A 21685-nucleotide genomic window follows, 5' to 3' on the forward strand; every position below is an offset into this window, starting at 1 on the left:
ATAGGAAAAAACTGAGAAGGGAGGTAAGGGAGTATATGGAAGTTCTATATTTTTCACTCGAAATTTTTGTGAAAGTGAAAGGCTCAAAAAATTAAGCTTACTAAAAAAAAAACCCCAAAACTCAACGCTCTCCCGGCCCATGGGGCGCCCGCGGCCCGCCTCCCCGAGCACGTTCCGCCGTCAGGCGATCTCGGCGGCCAGCCCAGCCGGCTATGTGACGCCGCGCGCCCCGGGGTCCTCGCTGCTCCTATAAAGGCGGGCGCCGCGCCGCGCCTGAGTAGTGGCCTTGTCCTCCGCTGTCCTCTTGCTGTGCAGACGCCGCCCCACTCTCGTCAGCCTCCGCGGGCCGTCTCCCTAAGACCCAGCACGGTGAGTAGCCGCCCACTGAGCTGGAGGGGGCCGCGACGCCCGGACTGCAGACCGGGCGCCGGCGCCGCTGCGGTTCGGGCCTGCCCCTGGCGGGCAGCGGCTGGGCCTAAGCTTCTCTCAGGCCGAGTGGAAGTCGAGGTCGACCCCGTACTCCGGGAGGCCCGGTCGAGTCCGGTCCGCCCGCTCCGCCCCTGACGCGGCGAGGCCTCCTCTGGCCGCGCACCCCTACGGTCTCGCCTGAGTGGGAGCCGAAGCCCAGGTTGGGCCTTCTCTGCCCGGGGCGAGCGGTAGCTACCGCGGAGCTCGGCTGCAAGGCCCAGGCTGCTGCTCGGGGCCTCCCTTGGCGTTAAGCCTGCGGCCACGGGGACTGGTGGTGGGGCTTTGACTGGTGGTCCACTGGCCGGCGTGGGCGTGTGTCCGTGGCCCGCCGTGTCTGGCTTTTGTTGTTGTCGGGAGCGTGGCGGAGGTGGTCCGAGACCCTCAGTCCGTGGCTCCCATCCTTTCTCTCCCTGGTATCTGGCGTCGCTTGCTGCCGGCGCGGCTGACTGTGCTGGCGCCGAGTCTGCAGATAGCCGCCTGCTCCTGCTACATGTTTCTTTTGCGTTGTTTTGCAGTGGCTTGGAGTCGTTGAAGTAACTACTGTGATGTCATATACCGTCGTCATGGTGGTGTGACTTTTGGGAGCCCTGGCTCTGAAAACTTAATTCAAGGTGTCTGGCTTTTAGAGGGATAGGATGTTCACCTGCTTTGGTTTACTTTTTAATGGAAACTTCAGGTTTGATTTTTGGCGCATGAATTTTTCATCACAGCAACACCGCAGAATGTATCTGTGTCATACAACAATACAGTCTCCTGCACTGTGCAGTCTAAAAAGAGGTTTCCTAATTTCGGGTCTCTTAAAACGCAGGGGGTGGTTGTTTTCCTTTGTGATGTGATGGAACTCACTTTATGCCAGCCATGGAGTGTTACTTAATTTACCAGTACAAGAATCTTTAGACCTTCTTTAGAATTGAAGAAGTGGTTTTGAAAGCATGTCACATAACAATTTATCCATCATTACTTAAAAGTTTTGCACTTTATATTACCATAACAGTAAAAGTTCTCTTTGAGTTGTTTAGGATTACAAAGTGCATCGAATTACAGATTAACTGATTGCTTCCCTGCTATTTAATAAGATCTCAGTTCTCTTGAGAGTAACCCAATACACGAATTTGACTATGACTAAGCGCATCTTGGTGTTTATCATGAGTTATTTGAAAGAAGCATGAAATGATATCTTGCTTTTAAAAGTAATTTTATTAACTGCATTGTTAGATTTTTAATTCTGTGCTGTTCACTTCAGTACTATGTAATATAAAAAGTACATTAAATATTTGGAAATTAAAATTTGGGCTTATGTTAAAATATTTTCCTTTGGAGATGCCCTTTGTTGTTTGTTGCCTTGTCACAGGGATGGTCCTCTGCTCTCGGCCTGTCTCCATTGAGCAGGACAACTGCATTATTGGCAAGTACTAAGCAACATGGAGAAGCAGACATGTTTGTGAACTGAAAAGTGAAATCTGATTCTCTCCAACCATGGATGATATTTCAGTGACTGGTTTTAAAACATGCTTTACTTTTTTCCTGCTTTTTCCTGACAACTTGTCTGCTTGGGGATGAGAATGTTTTTACCTGATGTAGTGGGTCTTAAGACTTTGAACCTAAAATGGTTGTGATGTGTGTTTTAAATGCCAGATCTACACTTCGTGAAAATATACACAACTTTTTAATACAACACGCTTACACAGCTTCAGAGGTGCTTTGATTAATTGTGACATTACCAGATAATGATTACTTCCAAAGCATGGGCATTTTAAAAGCTGCATCTGAATTTTAAGAAGTCTTGAATTAATCTTTACTGTCAGATACTGCTGCTATTTCCTCCCCTTTTTTGTATTTTTTTTTTTTTGAGAATCTGAAGATTGTAAGAAATTGCTGGCTTACAACTTTTAATTTTACAGTTGTTGTTTTTTTTTACCAGAACAAGTCCTTTGAAGTTAATTGCTTAATTAACTTTTCATGTAAGAGGTGTCTTATTCCCAATGACTAATAATTAATCCAAGTTAATAAATACATTTTTGGAGTAATAGATTATTAATATGGAGATTTTGCCAGGAGCTCTCAGAGTCGAATACTTGAACAATCAGTAATGGAAGATAAAGTCCGAAATTAAAGCTCCCTATTAGGTTTAGGGAATTGTGTTGACATCTGCTTAATCTTAAATTATTTTATTTTCTTGTATATAGTCTTACATTATTTCAGACATAAGTGAACATATCCTGAATTAGTCTTTTTTTCTTTCTTTTTTTTTTTTGAGTTGGAGTCTCACTCTGTCGCCCAGACTGGAGTGCAGTGGCCGCTCCCGGCCACCGCTGCCTCGACCTGCTGGGCTCCGGCAATCCTTCCACCTCAGCCTTCCAAGTAGCCGGAATTACAGGCACGCGCTACCACACCCGGCTCATTTTTTGATTTATTGTAGAGATGAGGTCTTGCTGCCCAGGCGGGTCTCGAACCCACAGGCTCAGGCAATCTACTCACCTCAGCCTCCCAAAGGCTCGGGATTACAGGCTGAGCCATTGAGCCCGGCTTGAATTAGTCTTTTTTTCAAATGAGGATTGAACTCATTTTTTCACTGGTCGGTCTCTCTGTCGGGAAATTTCTATTTCGTTTGGTAGCTGTGTTTATTTTGGACTGAACTTCCTCAGGTTTACTGGTGGTTAATTGTGGCAGTTAACTATTTAAATGGGAGTAGTCAGTGTTCGCTGGAGGCAAAAGGCAGGCAGAAAACAAATAAGTATATTTTATTTTAAGCGTACATTGCATCAAAAGTGTAGAATGTAACTCTTAAATTTTTACCAATACTGAGTTCAGTAGGGCATGCCTTAAACACTTCTGTTCCTAGTAGTAATAAATACTTTGAAAATTTTTTCTAGAAATACCGGTAGTCTAACCTGTGAATAACTATTATAACAGTGTTTTACAGGGTAATGTAATATAGGTCCTTAGGACTTTATGGTTAATAATTTAGAGAATTCTGGTTGGGCACTTTGGGAGGCTGAAGCAAGTGGATTGCCTGAGTCCGTGGGTTCAAGACCCACCTGGGTAACTTGGCGAGACTTTGTCCCTACAATAAATAAAAAATTAGCCAGGCATGGTAGCGCACACCTGTAGTTCTGGCTACTTGGAAGAATGAGGCGGAAGGATCGCCGGAGCCCAGCAGGTCAAGGCTGCAGTGGCCGAGAGCGTGCCACTGCATTCTAATCTGGGCGATGGAATGAGACTCCAACTCAAAAGATAATAATAATAATTGAGAGGATTCTGATAGACTGTAGTTGATGAAATGTCACGTAGAACTAACATCTCTTAGATTTCACATTCAATCTACCTTTTTTAGATGCCTTCAATTAAGTTGCAGAGCTCTGATGGAGAGATATTTGAAGTTGATGTGGAGATTGCCAAACAATCTGTGACTATCAAGACCATGTTGGAAGGTAAGTTTATTTAAAACCTTGGGTGGGAGGAAATAGAAATGTATAATTTGAGATAATTTGTGAATATCAAATTTATGTGAGCAGCAATCTCTCGTAAGGTGCTCAAGAGTATAAGGAGGTAAAGTTTACATTTTTTTCTTTAAAGTATGACCTGCATTTTTCTGATATAGGTCAACCTCTCTGCATTGTCTGAATTGGTGAAGTTTTTTTTCAGTGGATAAGACCTTAAGCTAATAAATACTGAAGTCTAGCAAGCATCAGATCCATTTCTCTTGCAAGTAAATTTGGATTCACAAGTTTTAATGACAAAAATAAAAGCCTTTGGAAAAGCGACACCTTCCTATATGGTAGCTAAATAGCATACATTGTTTCAGTGGAGGGAGTAAGTGCTGTAGCTTACTTTGTAGAATTTTTTTTTCCTCAAACAAGCTTTCTCTTTTGTCTTTTTGTCATTCCTCTGAAACTGCTTCAAAGCGTATGTATAAGGTAAGGCAAGAAAACAGGTCTTGAAACTTTGAAACTTTTACTAGTTGATGTGGATCTCATTTTAGTATTACAAATCTGGTACAAATCAGTTTCTAGAATTGATGGACGGGGGACCCTTCGTAGTAATAAGTGCTCTTAGGTTTTATGTAGGAAAGATCTGTATATTTATATGTGTGTGTATGTCAGAGGTTTTATGTAGGAAAGATCTCTCTATATAAATACTTAAATGAAGAGAAGGATTATGTGCCAAGCACTACCTATATGCTGGTGAAAGAATGTAAGCGAGACATGGTCTTTGCCCTTGAAGAATTTATATAAACTATTAGGGGAGCTAGACAAAAGGCAAAATTGTCACATGGTGTGACTAGTGTGTTAATATTAAGCTGTGTGCCAAATGGTACTATGGGAATATCTTGACTGGTATTATCCTTTAAGTTTTTTGAAGAAGACTGCTGTATGTAGAACTAGTAAGGTGTTATTTCAGATCTAGTAAATTAGGATGTTTTGGGAGATCATTCTGAGGTAAAGTAGAACAGGGTATGTTAGGGAAAAGTAAAATTGAAGTTTTTAGTTGGTGTGAGATGTAATTGTGATACGTAGTTGGTGGAGCTGTAAAACGGGTTTGAGAGTAATGGAGGAGAAAATGACTTTGTGCTTGAACTATGTTTGATATTCCTTCAAAAGATCTATGTAGCAATCTACTAGGCTGTTGAATTGAGTATGTAGATCTTTGCTCCAGAGTTATAGTTCGCTAGGGATAAGTAGACTTGCTTTATTTATGTGTTGGGTTATGGGAGTATAACTCTATGGAAGTTGATGATGGTGGAGTAGAACTGGGGTGTTAAGCATACGGAAGTCAGAAGTGGAAAACCAATGGAGCAGGATTCGTGGCAGCCTAGAGAAAAGGGGGCATTTCTAGAGTGATTGCTAGATTCATGTACTGTAGACTGGTCATGCAGAATTTCATAGTTAATAAGTTAGAGGACTTTTAGTGGCAGATATTTAGGTTTTGTAGAGGCAGAAGTGAATTGCAGAGGGTGTATCTTCTAAGTGGGCGACTTCTGTTTTCTAATAAAAGCTGAACATATAATTCTTTTCGGTAATTAGCACCAATCATATGGCACTTACAGTCCTGTATCCTGGTAACTTACATACATAGACCACTTCTATTAAGTTGTAAACCCCTTGATACATCCCACAGTCACTGTTCATCAAGTACCTGTTGAATGAAGAAGTGTGTTATGGTCACTAATAAAGAGTGTGAAAGCAATCCAAGTGTCCCTAAAAGCCAGATGAGTAAGGCTTTATCTAGAAGATGTAGAAACTGATACCAGAATTGCTGCCTAAATACTTGCTTTGGCAATGAAAGTGTTCTTTGTTTTAGTTGGTGCCTGACACACTAACCTGTCCTGTGCTGCTTCAAAGAAGCATTTGCCAATTTTAAGAACATAGGGCTCCGTCAAGGTTTTCAATGCCAACTTTGATCACTGAAGAGTAGAGTGATAGACAGCAACAATTAGATGATTCTTTACCTCCATAGCCTTTAGGGATCAGAGGTGAATGGTTTTATCTTAAGTACCAAAGACCTATATAAGATTCTAGCCTCTCAAGGACTAGAGTCTTTTTAATTTGGCAACATGTGCTTTTCTTGTTTTCCATCCACAGTTTCTCTGGTTATCAGTTTTGTGTGACTTAGAAAACAAAAAATAAAACCTTTTAATCACAGGACAATCACAAGTGAGAATCTTGGCATGTATACATGTGGACTGGCTGATTAGTTAGGTCCAGAGTGTGGTATCAAGGATGCAAGTGTCTTTTAGAAGTCCTTGAAACTAAATAGCTTAAAGGAATGATTGTTGCTACTTGTGGATTTAGTCTAAGGCAAAAATCATTGCACATCCTTAGTTTAAATGCTAGAGAAGTAAACCTTTACAGTCATAAAGGCTTTGTTTTTATTGTGACTTAAGCCTTCTCCCAAATAACATTTGACTCTAAACAGGTTGGTCTCCTGTGTTATGTTTCCTCTAATATCTTAATTCCCCAAACACAAGTATTTTACATTGTGTAGCTTCTTTCTCTTGCCTGATTAAAAATATTTTATACTTGTTGAGGAAAGACTTAAATGACTTGATTCAAATTGATCTTCACAGGGGACATTGTCATTTTATAGTTTTACTCTAAGCTGAGATTGGGAGCAAAGACAGGCATTGATGGGAGGGAGGAGAGAGGAGATGAGTGAGTTTATATGAAGAGAATAACATGAATTGAATTATTTTTGAATTTACTCTCTCATCCTTATCACTCTACTGGAACTGCTTGTTCCATGAACTCCATGTTGTCAAGTGCAGTGTCTGTTTTCAGTTCTTATCTACACCTTTTGACAGCATTGGAAGCTTGATTGTTCCCTTCTTCCCTTAGATTCCAAGATTCCACTTACAACTTACCTCACGGCCTTCTATCTTCTCTCTTTAAAGCCTGTAGTCCTTGGACCTTTTCACTGTATCTGTACTCACTTATTCCCTTGGTCATAGTCTTGTAGAATTATAAATGACTATACACAAATTCCTGAACTTACCTACAGTTCTGATCTCTCTTTGATACCTTGACTTGCATATACAACTGCCCTTGGATATTCAATATCTCAGATTTATGAAACTAGAGCTCTTGATCCTACTTCCTAAAAATAATAGTTCCTCTGGCTGCTTACCCCTTATCAATTGATGGCAACTCTGGCGGCAACTCCATCCTTCTCATGCCATAAACCTTAGTTTTCCCTGACACCTTTGACATTCTGCTTCCCTTCTGTTGGCAAATTATTGACTCTACCTTCAGAGTGCATATAGAATTAGACCACTTCTTACTTCCTTTTTCGCTGTAAACCTTGTCAAAGCCACCATCTTGTACGTGGAGTATTGTCAGCCTAATAATACGTTGCTCAACCTACGTTCTCTTTAGCTTCCTTACATGGAACATTATCAATAGTTTCTTATATATCCCTTTGGAGATACTTTAGAGATATATAAGCATTTTTCTATTTTTATTCAGGTAACATTTATCTCTTTATACCTAGTTTAAAAACTCTAATCTTGAGATTATACTAGTACGTGTGAAGCTGCCTGCCTTTGTTTGTGTCAGTGGCTGTGTGATCTGTTGTCTATATCTATGTGTATACATCTTTGGGCTTCACATTTGAAAAGTTTGAGATTCTATTACTTTTTAAAATGTTTTCCATTTAGAGAATTTGGTTTAAATAGTAAGAATTAGGGGTCTATCTTTAACTTTTTTTCTAGATGACTGCCCATTCAACCCCATTTACTGAATCAGTGTTCTTTCTTGTTAGGAACTTCTTGGCCAGGCACGGTGGCTTAAGCCAGTAATCCCAGCACTTTGGGAGGCTGAGGCGAGAGGATTGCCTGAGCCCAGGGGTTTGAGACCAGCCTGGGCAACTTGGTGGGACCTCATCTCTACAATAAATGAAAAAATTAGCTGGGCATGGTAGTGCGTGCCTGTAGTTCTGGCTACTTGGAAGGCTGAGGTGGAAGGATTGCCTGATCCCTGCAGAGTGAGACTCCGACTCAAAAAAAAAAAAAAAAAATAGAACTTCTTTTATATAATATTCCTGTATTTGTCTACTCACACAATTTTGTGTAGTTTTGGGTTTTTCATGGACCCCATTGTTAGGAACCACTGATTTTAAATACTCTTAAGAGAACTATTCTTAGTAACATCCTTTTTATATTCTTTTTTTTGAGTTGGAGTCTCACTCCTTTGCCCAGGCTGGAGTGCAGTGGCATGCATGCTCACGGCCACCCCAGCATCAAACTTTTGGGCTCCAGCAATCCTTCTGCCTCAGCCTTCCAAGTAGCTGGAACTTCAGACGTGTGCTACCACGCTTGGCTATTGTTTATTTTTTATTGTAGAGCCAACACCTTGCCAAGTTTTCCGGGCTGGTCTTGGACCTGTGGGCAATCCACTCGCCTCGGCCTCCCAAAGTGCTGGGATTATAGGCTGAGCCACCGAGCCTAGCCCCTTTTTATATTATTTCAGACAACGTGTCTTTTCTTTTAAGTTACAGTCATTGCTTGGTATCCATGGGGGAATTGGTTTCAGGACACCTCTGTGCATAACAACATCAATGGATGTTGATTTTTCAAGGGACTTGAACCCTTATGGTTAAACTGTGTGGTATTTGCACATAACCTATGCACGTTATCTCATATCCTTTAAATAATCTGATTACATATAATAGCTAGTACAGTGTAAATTTTAAATAGTTGTTATACTATATTGTTAACTTTGGAATATTTTCTCTGTGGTTGGTTGAAATTTACAGATGCAGAGCTCATGGATACAGAGGGTTGATGACTATACTTTTTGAGACATAGCCTGGTTGGCATAAGTATTATAATGAAACTAGGAATAATGGCAAGTTTCTTCTGATTTTCTTAGATTTGGGAATGGATGATGAAGGAGATGATGACCCAGTTCCTCTCCCAAATGTCAATGCAGCAATTTTAAAAAAGGTAAGATATTTACATTTTTAGAGCGGGGACGCTTAGACTTAATGAACTTAGCTTTAAAATTTTTACATACTTCCATTGTTCCTTTGTGTAGATGAGTAGTTTTGAATCTAGCAAGTGGTATTTTTAATCCTAATGAAACAAAAATGTAGATAACTTTTTTTAGGCCAAAAATTCCTGAAAATAGACTCAAACCACTCTGGAATTTATTCTGATATAGATTTTATTTGGGTATATACACTATTTCAGCTGACATCAGTCAAGTTCATTATGCTTAAAATATAATGCTAATTGATTGATACAGGTAATTCAACAATCCATATTCAAACTTACTGCTGCCCGGGCTCAGTGATTCAGCCTGAAATCCCAGCACTCCGGGAGGCCAAGGCGAGTGGATTGCCCAAGTCTGCGTGTTTGAGACCAGCCTGGGCAACTTGGGGAGACCTCGTCTCTACATAAGTCAAATATTAGCTGGGCATGGTAGCGTGTGCCTGTAGTTCTAGCTATTTGGAAGGCTGAGGTGGAAGGATCACTGGAGCCCAGCAGGTCGACGCTGGGGTGGCCATGAGTGTGCCACTACCCTCTAGCCTGGGTGATGGAGTGAGAATCCAACTCAAAAAAACCAAAAAAAAAAAAAAACTTACTGCTTAAAATTATTTTTAAATTGCATGTTCTTAAACATTTATTTGAATATTTGAATGTTCTTAAATAATACAGTGACCTACAGAAAGAAATTCTCTCTGTTTCCTTGTCTGTTTTCATTGATTGGTCATCTATGCTTGGTACACCTATGCAAACACTTCTCTAGGGTAGATGATCTATATGTAGAATATCTGGATCACAGGATTGCATTTACACCTACATTTTGATAGATATTGCTAAATAGCCTTCCATAAATATATTACTTCTAGAGCATGGTGAAATTAAATCATGACTTACTTTTATTAGATTTATGTTTTTGAAATGACGAAAGTCAAAATAAAGGAACATGTAATACTTTACTCCCATTTCTGTCCCTGTCTACCCAAATCTCCTTCCTTCAGGTACATTTTTACCCTTTTAGCATTTTGTAATGCAGATATCAACAAGGTAGCAAGTTATACTACAGCAGATAAATTTTGCAAAGTCATAATCACATCACAGAATTAAAAAAGAAAAAAAAGAGGGTGTGTGTTAATATAGAAAGGTCACCATTTCACTTTGTTTTATGAAAAAAGAAAATGTTTGTTTGTTTTGTTTGTTTTTTTAACTGTGGTATTTTTTTTAACTGTGGTATGATTATGACTTTATAAATATTTTTGTAGTTTATTTAATCAGAGCCTGTGAATATTGAATTGTCTAATCTTTTGCATGAGCACATTTAAATTATTGAAATGCAACAGTATATGCAAATTGAAAAAAGTTTAGTATTTGTCTACTGAATGCGTATGCCTCAAAGGGAATTTGAGAAGTAAGTTGATCACCTTACCTTGTGTCTTTGCATAAACATTCCCACATGGAGTAGGCTTTTAATGTTTCAGGGCACATGGCTCTAACACAGTGAGCTATTTAATTGGATATTCGTTCTAAAGAAACATCAGCCTTTTTCCACATTGGAGTAAAAACTGGCTAGACTTAGAGATGGAGATATTCAGCTCTGGTTGGCCCTTCCTCCAAGATTTTTTTAAAGGTTACTTGAAAATATGTAATTTCATCTTATGCTCTCTTATTTGACTCTTGCTTTCACGTCCCATTTTTTCTAATGGACTTGTAGTGGTCAAATATACATAACATAAAATTTATCATTTTAATCCTTTGCACTTGGATGGCCCCTCTGAGAGGACATTCTAAATCTAGCAAACCACTCAGAAAGATGCCAGCACAATTTTTAAAAAAATATATGTTTCCTTGAAGTTTTCCATTCAAATTGCATGAAAAAGCAAATAAAGAAATGGAATATATACTGATATATATATTTAAAAAATCAGCTGGTGTTATGTAGAAAGAGAATGTATGATGGTACAGTGGGTAAGAAGGTAGTAATAAGAGCATTTGTATAAGAAAGGCAGCTGTGGGTATACCCTTTTTATCATGTGGCATAATAACTTGAAAAGATAGATAAGCGAGTTATTGTAGCCTTAAAAGAGACTTTTGAAGTTGAAAGCTGATTGTGTTGAAGTATCAAGTGGCACAGATCGAATATATCTATCTGTACTAAGTTGAAAATTAAAGGGCGAAAATATAATTTATAACATATGGTCCAAATGAGCCTACCAAATGCACTAGCTGATTCAGAAGCAGGGTATCTTTTTTCAATACTTGCCTACTGTGGCAGCATAATATCTGAAAACATCATTCAACCTGATCTTCCAGAAGAACCAGAATTCCATTACATTTATATAAAAAGTTTTGGAAAAAGTTCCCAATGCAGCAGGATACCACATGTTCACTGACAGATATTACAGTAGTATTGTACTAGCAGGGGAGCTACTAATAGTGAAATGTCACTGATACAATCAGAGTTAACCAACAGGAAATACCAGTACAAATTAAAAAACCAAAGTTTTTAACAACAAAAAAATATGAAAAGTATTCTTGTGCTTCTTGCTTGGAAGGGCAAAAGGATTGTTAAAACTCTCAGCACTTGGAATCATGCAGGAATAAAATCTACCATAAGGACATTACGTGGTAGAAATATATCAGTCAAAAGTGTGAGATTATTGTAAATTATATTGCAGATATGAGTGATGTGGATCATGTGGATCAATATGCTTCTGTTTTTTGTGAAAATCTTTAAAATGGTGGAGGAAATTATTCTTCTGGGGACTAGAAATATGCATTATTAACTCCTACATACATACTGTGCTGAGCATCAAAAAAGGCACAATGAAAAACCTATGTCTCATTTGAAATTTGTCAAACTTTTGATCGATCAGTTGAGAATTGGTTTTCAGAAATCACAAGTGCATCCTTTCACATTGTCTTCAAACAACAGACTGGACATAAATTATATATTTATGTGGGAGGAAGAAAATAAGACTGCATTGTCTGCTTGAATAGAAAAACACCAGGTGGAAGATGTCAAATTACTATTGCACAACATATATCAATGAACCTGCAATGCATGTCAGTGACTGTTTCACACATATAAAATTTTTTATTTTTTTGGACATAAATAAGTTCCTCAATGTCCAAAGTTCCATTATAAGCTAAATATCATTACAATAAAATAATTGGTTGCAATACTATATTATTTAATATGAAATGATTCGTTTTTCACTATTTCTTAAAAAAGTATGGTCCACAAGATGTCTCTGAGTGCAAAGGGTTAACTTTTTAAAAGGTGTACCATTCGTTAACATGAAATATATTCATTATTGTGCAACTATCACCATTAACCATCTTCAAAACTTTCATCATCCCAAACTGAAACTCTGTACACATTAACTAATGACTTCTCATTTATCCCTCTCCACAGCCCCTAGTAACCACTATTCAACTTTCTATCTGTAAGAATCTGGCTCATAATACATGTATAATTCTGGTTCATAATACATGAATTGTATAATATCTGTCCTTTTGTGTCTGGCTTATTTCATAATTTTTTGAAGGTTCATTTATGTTGTGGTTCAGTGGGCTTGAAATGTACCCCACATCTTTCTAATAAAAATTTAAAAAATAAATAAAATGATTTTAAACAACAAAAAAATTGTGATAGAATACATATAAATTTTACTATTTTAACCATTTTTAAGTGTTCAGTGGTATTACCTAATGGACTTTTTATATGAGAGTTCATTAAAGTTTTTACCAGTTTGCCTATCTTTTTTTTGAGCTGGAGTCTCACTCGGTCACCCAGACTGGAGTGCACAGCCTTGACCTGCTGGTCTCTGACGATTCTTCTGCCTCAGCCTTCCAAGTAGCTGGAACTACAGGCGCATGCTACCACGCCCAGCTAATTTTTTTATTGTAGAGATGAGGTCTCACCAAGTTGCCCAGGTGGGTCTTGAACTCGCGGGCTCAGGCAATTCACTCACCTCGGCCTCCCAAAGCACAAGATTACAGGCTGAGCCACCGAGTCCGGCTGCCTATCTTTTTTTTAACCTTCCTGTGAGATAACAAACAGTTTGCCTATCTTCTGTCAATTTGTGTTACAATTTGGAGACTTTATATTTTATCTAGTTAGGTTTCATTCTTTCTGATTTTTGAGTATTGTTTTAACATTAACATATTCTGTTATATTAATGTAAAATGCTTCTAAAATAACTTCTGCTTGCAGTCATTCAGGTGACAGGTACTTTTTAGGTGCTTGGGGGGTATAGTCATGTACCAAAGAGACAAGATCTCTGCCCTTACAGAGTTTATATTCTAAAGGGGTAAGTAAGGAAACTACGATATAAGAATGTCAGGTGGAAAATCAATGGAGAATAAAGAAGAAGGGAAGGGGAAATACAAGAGAGCTATTTTGAAAATGAAAACGGTTGAGAGATGCTTTACAGAGAAGATGATCTTTAAACAAAGACACGTGAATATGTGGGGGAAGAGAATTGGGGGATTTGGAAGCAAGTACAGTGACTCTAAGACAAGAGCATGCCCTGACTTTTGAGGAAAAGCAAGGAGGCTAGTGTGGGAACTGGAGCATAGTGACCAAGGGGTGTGTAAGTAAGGTCAGAATTAATGGGCTGGGTGATAGAAGGTCACTTCTGAGAATGAGTTTTTTAAAAACCTATTTATATTGAATATCATATTTTGAATAATAATCACATGTTCCCAAAACTATCAATGTATATACAATTAAAATCTTCTATTTTTGTCTCTTATTTGACTGGAAACTACCCCCACAAAACTAATCGTATTTGTTAATTTTTTTCTTTTTTAATGGAGCTACCAGTAAACTAGGCATTAGTTTCTTACATGTTCTTTTACGATCTTTAAAAATGCTTTTATTTCATTGCCTTTTGTTTCTTTTCTTGTATAACTGGGATACTTCTTTTAAAAAAGATTGTTTATTTCATTAAAACCCCTTTGCGTGGCTTTTTCTTTTTGAAATAATTTTTGTATTTGTTTGTATCCTGGCAATATAATTTCTTGACTTTGCCGTTTTCTCAGCATTGCTCATTCTCCCAACATTTTTTAAAAACATACTGAAAAATTAAAAGAAATATACAGCAAACAGGGCAACCCCCTCGGGTCCCCTCCCACTGTGGGAGCTTTTCTGTCCTCTTAATAAGTACTGCTTTAAAAAAAAAAAAGAAAGAAAGAAATATACAGCAAACACCTGTGTACTCACCACCTAGATTCTACAACTTAACATTTTTAGTATTGATTTTGAACTTATTTATGCTGGTACATATTGTCTAGCTAATCAACTTCCTGAAACTTTATTCTCCTACTAAGGGAATTTTTGGACTTTTCCTGCTTTTTTTTGTTGTTGTTTTTTGTTTTGGTTGTAGTCTCACTCCGTTGCCCAGGCTGGAGTGCAGTGGCATGCTCATGGCCACCCCAGCATCAACCTGCTGGGCTCAGGCGATCCTTCCGCCTCAGACTTTCAAGTAGCCAGAACTACAGGTACGTGCTACCATGCCTGGCTAATTTTTAAATTTTGTTGTAGAGACGAGGTCTCGCCAAGTTGCCCGGGCTGGTCTCGAACCTGCAGGCTCAGGCGGTTCACTTGTCTCAGCCTCCCAGAGTGCTGGGATTATATGCTGAGCCACCGAGTCCGGCCTTCCTGCTTTGTTACTACATCAAATAGTCTTGTGCTTGTGTCTGATATTTGGAATTTCTGGTTATAATGTATGCACATGTTTGGCTTTACCAGGTAGTGCCAGATTAGTTTTCAAAGGGGTTACAGCAGTTTATACTATAGAAGAGTTTGTTTTCTTCCTACTATTGCCAACAATTAATATTCTCAAATTCTTGCTTTTTTTTTTCTTTTTGTAATCTAAAGTATATCTAACTGTAGTGTTAGTTTTACATCTGGTGAAGTTGGGCATTTCCTTATGTTTGACTGTTCAAATTTCTTTTGTTAATTGCCCATTTCTCTATAGTGATTTTTAAAATTTTATATTCTTAGGCTAATCTATTGCTGATTATATATGGTACAGGTATCTTCCAGAAATTTTCCTGTTTGGCTTTTTCTTTTTGCGTAAAAGCTTCTTTAATGTGGTTAAATATAGTATTCTGCATGGTTTGCTTTTATCTAATAATAAATTCTTCTATCTTCTAGGGTTATAGATATTCTTTGAGCTTCATTTTAGCTTTTCAAGCTTGGCTATTAACTTAATTGCTCAAGTCAACATCTAGTTAGTTCTTATCTAGGGATAAGCTGCCCCAGCAGTGGAATGAGTACTTTGTGGAATGAGTACCTTGTGACACAGAGGAATGAACTTTTGTTGTTTTAGGTCATTCAGTGGTGCACTCACCACAAAGATGACCCTCCTCCTCCTGAGGACGATGAGAACAAAGAAAAGCGAACAGATGATATCCCCGTTTGGGATCAAGAATTTCTGAAAGTTGATCAAGGAACACTTTTTGAACTTATTCTGGTATGTTTTTAATGTGTAAGATAGCTGTTTCAGAGCCTTTAAACACTTCTTACAAAGTTAAATTTTATATAAATGTATTGATGTTGAATTTTAATACTCTGAACTCAAATATAAGCTGTATATAAATCCAGATATTAGTGACATTAAATGTAAATAGTCTAAACACCGCAGTTAAAAAGCGGAAATTGTGTCAGCTAAAACAAGACCCAGCTGGGTGTGACGGCTCATAACTGTAAGCCCAGCAGTTTGGGAGGCTGAGGAGTGAAGATCGCTTGAAGCCAACAGTTTGAGACCATCTGGGCAACAGAATGAGACCCTGTCTCTACAAAAAATAATTGCAGCCAGGCAAGCTACTCAAGAGGCTGAATGGAAGGGTTTGAGAACGGGTGGTCGAGGCTGCAATGAGCCAAGATTGTGCCACGTCACTCCAGCTTCGGTGGCAGAGCAAGACCTGATCTCTATTTAAAAACAAAAAACTGGCTGGGCGTGGTGGCTCAGCCAGTAATCCCAGCACTTTGGGAGACTGAGGCGAGAGGGTTGCCTGAGTCCGGAGGTTCAAGACCAGCATGGGCAACTTGGTGAGACCTCGTCTCTACAAAAAATCACAAAAACTAGCCAGGCATGGTGACTTGCATCTGTAGTTCCAGTTACTTGGAAGGCTGAGGTAGAAGGACCACCTGAACCCAGCAGGTCAAGGCTGAGATGGCCATGAGCGTGCCACTGCACTCCAGCTTGGGTGACAGAGAGTGAGACTCCAACTCAAAAAAATAAAAAGAATAAGAATAAAAACAAAAAACTTATCTATACTGTCTGTAGGAAACCCACTTTAAACATAAAGCACAGACCAGATGTGATGGTTCATGCCTATAATCCTAGCATTTTGAGAGGCTCAGGTAGGAGGATCGCTTGAGCCAGGAGTTCCAGACCAGTCTGGACAGCATGGCGAAACCTTGTCTCTACAGAAAATGAAAAAATTAGCAAGGCACAGTAGCGTGCACCTGTAATCCCAGCTACTTGAGAAGTTGAGGCAGAAGGCTCTCGTGAGCCCAGGAGGTCAATCTTGCAGTGATCTGTAATCGTGCCATTGCACTCCAGCCTGGACAACAGCGTGAGACTCAAAAAGTATATATATGTTAAAATTGTACACACACATACACACAATAGGTTTAAAGGGTGGGAGAAGATACACTGTGCTAACACTAATGAAAAGAAAGCTGAATTGACTATATTAAAGTAGATTGGGGGTAAAGAATACATCGCACTAGAGTTAAAAGAGGATCATTTCATAATTATAAAGGTATCAGTTCATTAAGATATAACAATAAGTGTTTATCTTATCTACCTAGAAGCTGAATTTCCAGAAAGTGAATTGAAAACAGAGTTCAAAGGGAAAATTCACAATCATAGAGATTTCAACACTTATCTCTCAATAGTTAATAGAACAAGTAGACAAAATCAGTAAGGATATAGAAGACTTGAATAATAACTGCCGACTACCATGTCTTAATGGGCATTTATAGAACTTTACATCTAATGACAGCAGAATATATATTTCTGTAAAGTGTATATTACCAAGATAGACCATGTCCTGAGCCATAAAGCAAGTTTCAAATTTAAAAGGATTCAGGTTATACAAAGTGTTCTCCAGCTGCAATGGAATTAAATTTAAATTAAATTCAATTTAAAAATTTTAAAAATTAAATTTTAAAAATTCCCTTTTACAGCTGTTTGAAAACCAGCACATTTATAGGTAAAATTTTAAAGTTAGAAGGTATTTTGAACTGAATAGAAGTAAAACGTAAAAAATTTGGGTTGCAGCTAAAGCAGTACTTATACAGGTGCTTTGTGTTATCAATTTCCCTCTATTAGAAAAGAGGAAGTTTCAAGTTAGTGATCTAAGCTTCCACTTTAAGAAACGAATGAAAGACAGTCGGGCACAGTGACTCATGCCTGTAATCCCAGCACTTTGGGAGGTGGAACACAGAGGTTTGAGACCAGCCTGGGCTACCTGGCTAGACCTTGTCTGTACAGTAAATGTAGTTCCAACTACTTGCAAGACTGAGGCAGAAGGATCACCTGAGCCCAGCAGGTCAAGGTTGCGATAGCCATAAGTGTGCCACTGCACTCCAGCCTGGGCGACAGTGCGGTTTCTACTTAAAAAACAAAATAAAAAAAACTAGTGAACGATGAAATTAAATCCAAAGTAAGAAGAAGAATTAAGAGCAGAAATCAGTGAACTAGAAAACAATAGAGAAAATTGTTTTGATACCACAACCTGTTTTTTTGAGAAGATGTAACACTGTAACTGCTGATGTTTGAGCTCTTCATGAGTGGATAAATATTTTTGCCAAGACCTGACCTGTGCTTGTTGCACCAGTGAAGGCCATTATTTAACATTTGAGGTATTGTAGTTTGCTTAGGGAAGCAGAAGGATTCAGCATTTGTTACAGAAGTATGACAAGGAAGGTCACATAAAAAAAAAAATCACAGAAGAACTTAATGTCTGATTTATTTCTCACTTCTTAAAATTAACTAGCATTTTAAAACGAATTAAATATGGATTATCAATCATTATGGGTTTAGTTTAAGCATCAAGTATACTTTAATGAAAACAGCTATCACTTTACAGGCTGCAAACTACTTAGACATCAAAGGTTTGCTTGATGTTACTTGCAAGACTGTTGCCAATATGATCAAGGGGAAAACTCCTGAGGAAATTCGCAAGACCTTCAATATCAAAAACGACTTTACTGAAGAAGAGGAAGCCCAGGTAGGTAGCGCACAGTATGTCCTTGAGCACATGCTTTTTAAAAGAGACTAAAACTGTAACATGCGAGGAAAAGAGGTGACTGACTATATCAACTAGCCTTTTTAAAAAAATTCTTAAATTGTATTTTAAAGATGTGGGGTACAATTCAGGATTAGGTATACAAATGGTCATTGTACAGGTAAAGTTTGGGCCTCACTTTACCTGGTTTGAGATTAGGTACCCTTACTTAGTACCCTTGATTCTTGAGGGATAGTAAATACCTTCTGTCTCTTATATACTCTTTCTGTTCTATCTCTGTGAGTCTAAACACTTAGATACTGCTCTTTTATAAGCATAAGAACAATTAGTTTTCAACCATAGAAACTCTTTCATATTAATTTATTAGCAGTTACTAGTTTTGGTACCTGAAACTTTTTGTATAGAACATATATATTTGACTTGAAAAGCAGGACCGAGCCGGGCTCGGTGGCTCAGCCTGTAATCCCACGCCTTTGGGAGGTTGAGGTGAGTGAATTGCCTGAGCCCGCGGGTTCGAGACCCGTCTGGGCAGCGAGACCTCATCTCTACAATAAATCAAAATATCAGCTGGGCGTGGTAGCGCATGCCTGTAATTCCGGCTACTCGGAAGGCTGAGGTGGAAGGATCGCTGGAGCCCAGCAGGCAAGGCTGCAGTGGCCGGGAGCAACCACTGCATCTAGTCTGGACGACCGAATGAGACTCCAACTCAAAAAAAAACAAAGGAAAAAAAAAGAAAAGCAGGACCTATGGAGTATGCTAAGATACTTGAGAATAACTTGGTGAGAGGAAGAAATGAATAGATCACAATGAATTTGCTTACATGCTAAAAACTGAAATTATATGAATGAACAAATTGAATTTGCTCTGTCAACTTTAGTAGATTGCCTATTGCCTTTGCTTTTTTTTTTTTTTGAGTTGGAGTCTCACTCTGTCGCCCAGACTGGAGTGCAGTGGCCGCTCCCGGCCACCGCAGCCTCGACCTGCTGGGCTCCAGCGATCCTTCCGCCTCAGCCTTCCGAGTAGCCGGAATTACAGGCATGGGCTACCATGCCCGGCTGATTTTTTGATTTATTGTGGAGATGAGGTCTTGCTGCCCAGGCGGGTCTCGAACCCGCGGGCTCAGGCAATCCACTCACCTCAGCCTCCCAAAGGTGCGGGATTACAGACTGAGCCACCGAGCCCGGCTTGCTTTTTTGATAATTTCAGCAGGGCAGGATAAAAACTTGAGAGTCTAAGAAAGGGAATCAGGAAATGTACTCTTAACTTGGTCTTTTTCTAGTTTTTAATCTGCCCTCCTAACCTACCTCATTGGCTGTTGTGATGAATCTCAGTAGGTAGTATTTACAAGTTTTAAGAAAAACTAATCAAGTACTTATATCTTTTTGTAGGTACGCAAAGAGAACCAGTGGTGTGAAGAGAAGTGAAATGTTGTGCCTGACACTGTAACACTGTAAGGATTGTTTCAAATACTAGTTGCACTGCTCTGTTTATAATTGTTAATATTAGACAAACAGTAGACAAATGCAGCAACAAATCAGTTGTATTAGCAGAACATTGTCCTCATTGCATGTGTAGTTTGAGTACAAATTCCAAGCCTATGGCTGAGTTTCTTCTAGTACAATCGAAAGTTTCTTTTTTCTTTGCTCTGAATAAAACTGCTGTGGGTTCTCTATAGAAAGTGGCATTTTGGGCTTTCCCTCTTTTTTTGTTAAGCAGTGTCTGCCTAGTTTATTGTCCAGTTAACTTTAGTGATCTTTTAAAAGTTGGCATTGTAAATAAAACAACTTGCAAGAGTTTTCTGAAGTAGAATTAACAAAATATCTTTATTCATGAGTTGGAAACTGGGAAAAGGAGTACTTGAAATAAATGATCTGAGGAATTTTTAGGATGTTTTCCAGCCTCCTGGTATTGATTAGCCTATACGTAGCAGGGCTCCTTTAATTGCATCGAGGGCTTGTTTTTGATTTTTAAACCTCGTAGCTTTGACTATATTGCCTAGAGACTCAGTTACTACCCAGCTTATGGTATTTTAGGAGAGACATAACTGGACTGTTTGTTAGCTTTTCAATTAAAAAAGACACTTAACCCCTGTGGTATGTCATCTTTTTATAATCAGTGTTCCCATGTGGGGAAAACTATTCACACTACTTGCATGTAAAAAATAATTTTACCTTTAACATTAAAATATGTGACAAATCTCACAAAACATTCATTATGAATGCAAGATACTTTCAATAAAAAGTAAGTTATAGTAGGTAGTTAACAGTTTGCTTTTGTGGACTTAAATGTGTCTCTTCACTTAATAGTAAATGGGTCAAATTTTTGTATATTTGTTTAGCTTGAAAAGACTGTTTTAGGCAGTTCACGGCCTAGCTTACTGGAGGCTGCTGACATAACCATAGGATACTGGCGATAGGATACTGATAGACTTCTTGTCTCTTCTAATTGTCATTTATATGGTTAACCAGAGCCAGTGTTTCAGTTCGTAACACAAACTATTCTGCCATTGTTTCCAGCTTCCTTTTTACAGTAAAATGAAGTGTTTTAATGGCCTGAGGAGGCCCACAACTTTTTTTTTTCCTTGTGCTCCCTTTTTTCGCCTTCCTTTTCTAGTTAACATCATCTTTATTCACATGTAATCTTATTGTCTTCACATTTACTATGGGTTGTTCAGACTCAGATTATCACTTGATAGTAGTTTACTTTTACTTTACCTTTCATTTGTCCCAAATTCACCTTATTTAATAAAGTCTTATGTCATGTCACATAATTCCTATTTATTGTCTGTACCAGAGATATAAAACTACAACATGTGTGGGTCAAGTCAGGCTGATTGCCTGTTTTTGCAGTCTTTGAGTTAATAATGGTTTTTAAGTTTTAAAGGGTTATTGTTAAATATCTATACAGCAGAGACTGTATTTAACCAAAAAGCCTAAAATATTTACTATTTGGCATTTTGCAAAAAAAGTTTGCAAACACTTCTGACCATTTCTGGATCCCAGATTCCCTTTACTCTCAGGAAATAACCTTGTTTTCCATTTGTCCTGGTTTTAGTGGGGAAGGAGCAGAGTCCATTCTTAGCTGACGTGTCTCATCTATCAATTCCTGGTATAATGATCAGCTTCTCCAAAAAACTTATCCATCTCAAATATCCTTAGCAGTACCATGACAAACACAAATCTTCACTGAAAGTCCACAATCACTAATATATGTCGTGTTTAACTTGTAAAGGAAGTATCAGCTTCTAGGAAACAGGAACCTATCTGTATAACACTCAGGAGTTGTTAGAATATTGGAGTAAACAACGTCACTACCCATGTTTAAAGGATGCTGGGATCTTTCAGAAGGATTGGACATACATAGTAATTAAAATTTTTGCTCCCTTCTTTCTGTACATTTGAGTCTTTAAGGAAACAAATTCACTTTTACAGTAATCTTAAACTTTTATGTTAATAGGGATCTAACAGC

General features: G+C 38.5%; 1 protein-coding gene across 2 annotated transcripts; it reads left to right on the plus strand.

Annotated features, from left to right (window-relative positions):
- The first annotated feature begins 218 nt into the window (after positions 1-218).
- Positions 219-20475, plus strand: SKP1 (S-phase kinase associated protein 1). Of its 2 annotated transcripts, XM_008065871.1 has the most exons (6): positions 219-369; positions 3803-3899; positions 8835-8908; positions 15286-15429; positions 18059-18199; positions 19606-20475. In XM_008065871.1, exons 2-6 carry the CDS (start codon positions 3803-3805, stop codon positions 19639-19641), a joined length of 492 nt encoding a protein of 163 aa, XP_008064062.1. In that variant the 5' UTR covers positions 219-369; the 3' UTR covers positions 19642-20475. The 2 variants fall into 2 exon arrangements, with proteins under 2 accessions (XP_008064062.1, XP_021572113.1); XM_021716438.1 differs by lacking the exon at positions 19606-20475 and having other exon boundaries at positions 18059-18290.
- Positions 20476-21685: the final 1210 nt, after the last annotated feature.

The sequence above is a fragment of the Carlito syrichta genome, unplaced genomic scaffold (genome assembly GCF_000164805.1).
Source record: "Carlito syrichta isolate Samal-C Ts95f unplaced genomic scaffold, Tarsius_syrichta-2.0.1 Scaffold308816, whole genome shotgun sequence".
NCBI lineage: Eukaryota > Metazoa > Chordata > Mammalia > Primates > Tarsiidae > Carlito > Carlito syrichta.

Bases quoted from the DNA above. Each gene is read 5' to 3' on its own strand.
- SKP1 (XM_021716438.1), top strand. From the start codon at position 3,803: ATGCCTTCAATTAAGTTGCAGAGCTCTGATGGAGAGATATTTGAAGTT. The intron at 8,909-15,285 runs GTAAGATATTTA...TTGTTGTTTTAG, and splicing joins ATGCAGCAATTTTAAAAAAG to GTCATTCAGTGGTGCACTCA. The intron at 15,430-18,058 runs GTATGTTTTTAA...ATCACTTTACAG, and splicing joins CACTTTTTGAACTTATTCTG to GCTGCAAACTACTTAGACAT.